This window comes from Mandrillus leucophaeus, unplaced genomic scaffold (genome assembly GCF_000951045.1).
Source record: "Mandrillus leucophaeus isolate KB7577 unplaced genomic scaffold, Mleu.le_1.0 Scaffold49, whole genome shotgun sequence".
In the NCBI taxonomy this organism is placed as follows: domain Eukaryota; kingdom Metazoa; phylum Chordata; class Mammalia; order Primates; family Cercopithecidae; genus Mandrillus; species Mandrillus leucophaeus.
This window is the reverse complement of record NW_012105253.1, coordinates 3,776,633-3,781,431: the sequence shown is the minus strand read 5'-3', so window position 1 is coordinate 3,781,431 and position 4,799 is coordinate 3,776,633. Positions and strand designations below refer to the sequence as shown.

The 4,799-nt window shown below is 46.2% G+C and overlaps 1 protein-coding gene across 1 annotated transcript in view; it reads right to left on the bottom strand.

The window, feature by feature from the left end:
• SVOPL (SVOP-like) overlaps positions 1–3,999 on the bottom strand; it is an 89,081-nt gene extending 85,082 nt beyond the window's left edge. The window contains exons 1-2 of the mRNA XM_011995475.1: positions 3,918–3,999; positions 3,654–3,745 (exon numbers count right to left, since the gene is read on the bottom strand). Coding sequence (XP_011850865.1) covers positions 3,654–3,745; positions 3,918–3,999 — 174 coding nt within the window. The remainder of the gene's footprint in view (positions 1–3,653; positions 3,746–3,917) is intronic.
• Positions 4,000–4,799: the final 800 nt, after the last annotated feature.

Below are 4,799 nucleotides of genomic sequence, written 5' to 3'. Positions count from 1 at the left end.
CACAAAGACGACCAGGACTTAGGAGTCCTGGTCACAGGCTGAGGCTGCTCAGCTGCTGTGGATGCAGTTATATACACAGTCACATGAGGCCCCAAAACCCAACTGCTGCTTCTACCTGTTCAGGCCTCTGAATGAGAGCCTGAACAGGTGGATGGGGCCATGGCCAGGAGGAGCTGGGGCCCCTCACTGTCAACATGTCAATGCTGATGGAAGGATCCTGCTCACAAAACACCCCATCGTAAGACCAGGCAAAAGATCTGGTTCCTGCACCCACACAAGCAGTTCTGTCTTCCTTTGTGAGACAGGAGAGGGTGGCCTGGCAGAGAGCCCCTCCTAGCTGGTGAGCTGGGAGAATTCCCACAACTATGAGGCACTTGAAGAGCAGAGACCATCTCACTTCCTCAGGATGTTCTGGGCGAAGGCAGAGAAGAGTTGATAGGAAAACTCCACCTCGTCACACCTACTTGTCCCTTGAAATGTGGAATTTTTAAAATTTGGGGCCCATGAGACCTCACTGTACAAGTAAGGAAGTCTTCTAAATTGTACCATTGGTTATCATCAAAGTAGGAGTAGGACACATCTTGCCTTTCTCTTTTTTGTACTAGACTGTTGCCTGAGGCCGGGCTTGGTGGCTCAGCCTACAATCCCAGCACTTTGGAAGGCTGAGGTGGGAGGACTGCTTGAGTTGGGGAGTTTGAGACCAGCCTGGGCAATATAGCTAGATCCCATGTCAAAAAAAAAAAAAAAAAGAAAAAGAAAAAGAAATAGACTGTTGCCTGAGAATGCAATACTTTTGAATGAAAGATGCGTCAAACTCACATGGCTACCTCTAGATCACACAACTTTTTTTTCTTTTTGTCCTGAGACAGAATCTTGCTGTGTCGCCCAGGCTGGAGTGCAGTGGCGTGATCTGGCATCACCGCAACCTCCATATCCTGGGTTCAAGCAATTCTCCTGTCTCTGCCTTCTGAGTAGCTGGGATTACAGGCGTGTGCCACCATACCCAGCTAATTTTTTTGTATTTTTAGTAGAGGAGGGTTCACCATGTTGATCAGATTGGTCTCAAACTCCTGACCTCAGGTGATCCACCCGCCTCGGCCTCCCAAACTGCTGGGATTACAGGTGTGCGCCACTGCGCCCGGCCCACACAACCCTTTCTTACACTTTTTAGCCGCGTGGGGAGGGTCAGAGCCCTCTAGCGTTTTCTCACTTACCTCCCTCCTGTGTATTTTTACCCTCCGGCCCAACACCATCGTTGGGTGGACCCCTTGTCTTTGATTTTCCATTCTCTCTGATTGTCATTATGCATCTGGGTATGAAGTTTTGTTACCTGCCCCCCACCCCCAAAGTCTTGCTTTGTCGCCCAGGCTGGAGTGCAGTGACACAATCTAAGCTCACTACAACCTCCGCCTCCCAGGTTCAAGCAATTCTCCTGCCTCAGCCTCCCAAGTAGCTGGGATTACAGACATACACCACCACATCTGTCTGATTTTTGTATTTTTAGTAGAAATAGGGTTTCACCATGTTGGCCAGGCTGGTCTCAGACTCCTGACCTCAGGTGATCCGCCGGCTTTGGCCTCCCAATGTGCTGGGATGACAGGCATGAGCCACCACGCCTGGCCTGGAGTTCTTAACATACACCTTACCTACTAAAGGAGGAAGCGGGAGTAGTGGTGTGGGTTCACAGACATCACCACCGTTGTGAAAGCCTCTGGGTGAAGCCATCACTCTTCTTTCCTCAAAATAGCCTAGGGTGTATATCTTAGGCCATTTGTGCTGCTATCACAAAATGCCTGAGACTGGGCAATTTATAAGAAATCTAAATTTATTTTCTCACAGTTCTGCAGGTTGGGAAGCCCAAGATCAAAGTGCCAGCAGGTTCTGTTGCCTGGAGAGGACTGGAGAGGACCTACTCCCTTGTGTCCCTCAAGAGCAGAGGAACTACTGTGCTCACAGGGCGGAACGGCAAAGCTGAAACACCTGCTGCATGAAGCGTCTTTTATAAGGGCCTTAATCCCATTCACGATGGAGGAGTCCTCACGGCCTAATCACCTCTTAAAGGCCTCGCCTCTTAACACTAGCTCATTGGCATCACCTGGGTTTTGGAAGGGACACGTTCCAACCCTAGCAGTAAATAACAAGCCTTCATCAGTGCCTCTTAAAGGATCTGAAACTATGTAATTACAGCAGGTGGCAGGTGTCTCTAGTGATTCTTATGCGCAAAATGTTTGAGAGCCATGTTGTTCAATTTTTTGTATGATAAAACCATAGTTTTCTCCTTTTTTCCCAATACCTCAATTTCTATCATTTTTAAAAATGAGTATTGAATTCCCAAAACATAGACAGAAATGCTCACCTGCTTATAACCGAACACCTGCCAAAGGTGAACGAAAGTGATTTTTGGGTGACCCACCTCATGGGGTTCCCGCTGTTTTTCTTATCCCTACACCCCCTGGACTGGAGAGCCCAGAGCCGGAGGTCAGTAGAAAAAAGACTGTGTGTCCAATGATGTTAGCTTTGAAGACTCTCATAATCTCTGAGGACTAAAGTTCTGATTGTTTTTATTTTGCCCAAATTCCTATCTAAGGGGTCTGGGGAGTCATGCCCTACAAACCATAAATTCTCATCAGATGGGTTTTATCAACCCTATATATCGTGACTTACTTTCCGATCTGGCATAACGTTATGTGAAAAAGAAATAAGTCAAATATTTTACCCCAAGACATATTTCTTTGCCTTATTTTTGAAATAGTCTTGCAAAGCTGTGCTTTGTGGGAGAAAATTTGCATCTGTAAAGAATCTCTGTTAACAGAGCTAGATCTTTTTCTTCCAGGCCCTCCCAATCCTGAAGAGATTAACTAAAAGTCTAGCACCTTTTAAAGGTCTGAATAGGAAACATTTGTCATCTGTTGTCTCTAAGGGCAGCCACTATAAGACTTCAAAAGAACCTTGATATCCGCAATCTTTTTTTTCCATATTATTATTATTATTATTTTTGAGACACAGTCTCACTCTGTCATTCAGGCTGGAGTGCAGTGATACAATCTTGGCTCACTGCAACCTCTGCCTCCTGGGTTCAAGCGATTCTCCTGCCTCAGCGCCTCCCGAGTAGCTGGGATTACAGGCACCCACCACCATGCCCAGCTAATTTTTGTGCGTTTTAGTAGAAAGGGAGTTTCAACACCATGTTGGTCAGGCTGGTCTAACTCCTGACCTCAGGTGATCCACCAGCCTCGGCTTCCCAAAGTGTTGGGATTATAGGCGTAAGCCACTGAGTGTGGCTACAATCTTTTATCTTAACTTGAACATCTCCTTTTCTATCGATCCCAGGTCTTTAGACAAACTCAACCAATTGTCAACCAGAAAATGTTTAAATTTACCTATAGCCTGGAAGCCCACCCCTCCCCCACCACTCCCGTTTTGAATTTGAATTGTCTCGCCTTTCTGGACCAAACCAACGTATTTCTTAAATGTATTTGATTGATGTCTCCTGCCTCCCTAAACTGTGCTCCATCCACCTTGGGCACATGTTCTCAAGACCTCCTGAGGGCTGTGTCACAGGCCATGGTCACTCATATTTGGCTCAGAATAAATCTCTTCAACTATTTTGCAGAGTTTGACTCTTTTCGTCAACATCTCCAAGGAGCACTCACCCCAGTGCTGCCCATGATGAGAAAGAGGGCAATGTGGAAACGCCCGAAGCCAATGGTCTCCACTGCATCTTCCACGGTGAATGTCTTTGGCTCTAACAACGAAAGAAAAAGTAGAAGAAATTGCTTCTGCAGGGAAGGGAATGCGTGTGGACTATCAGCTTCAGAAAGCCAAACCATTATTATAAAAACAAGTTGATACGGGGGGTCAGTGGTAGTGAAAAGTGAAGCAGCAGGTTGAGCCGGAGACTTCTATGATAATCTTACCTTTAACCTGTGGCTCAGCGGTCCCCAGGCTCAACTTCCGAAGGCTGAGGATTGTGATGGACTCAGTTGGCTTGGTTGCCATCTTCTGAATAGCTCAAGTTCCCCAAACAGCTTCCCTGGTGGAAGCAAGGGAAGGAAGAAGGAAAGAAATATAACGGTTATTGGGTACTTAGTGTATGCCAGGCATACTACACACAAAATTTCCTGAAGCCCTCGCAAAAATCGAATGAGGTATGTATTTTTATCCTGTTTCACACCTGGCCTCTGGAACCAAGCAGCTCAGTGTTTTTTCCCCCTACTACTTTTTATTGATTGATTGATTGAGATGGAGTCTCGCTTTATTGCCCAGGTTGGAGTTCAGTGGTGCAATCTCAGTTCACTACAACCTCCACCTTCTGGATTCAAGTGATTCTAGTGCCTCAGCCTCTCGAGTAGCTGGGATTACAGGCACACATCACCACGCCCGGCTAATTTTTTTGTATATTTTGTAGAGATGGGGGTGTCACCATGTTCTCCAGGCTGGTCTCGAACTCCTGACCTCAGGTGATCCGCCCACCTCGTCTTCCCAAAGTGCTGGGATTATAGGTGTGAACCACTGTGCCCAGCCTTCTCTACTACTTTGTAGGTATGTGGCTTTGAGGAATTTGCCCTTTGTACACCTCAGTTTCCTCAAATGGGTTTCCTAAAATGGGGATGATATAATAATGGCACCCAACTTTCAAGGTGGTTGTGATGATTAAATGAGTTAGTTCACAGAAAGCACTTACCCCATAGTACTGGCAAGTACTGATGTGCTTGATAAATGGAAGCTGTTACTATTATTACTGTATACTAGGGATGCATTTGTCACTAGTTGTTATCCTGAACACTTTACATACATGA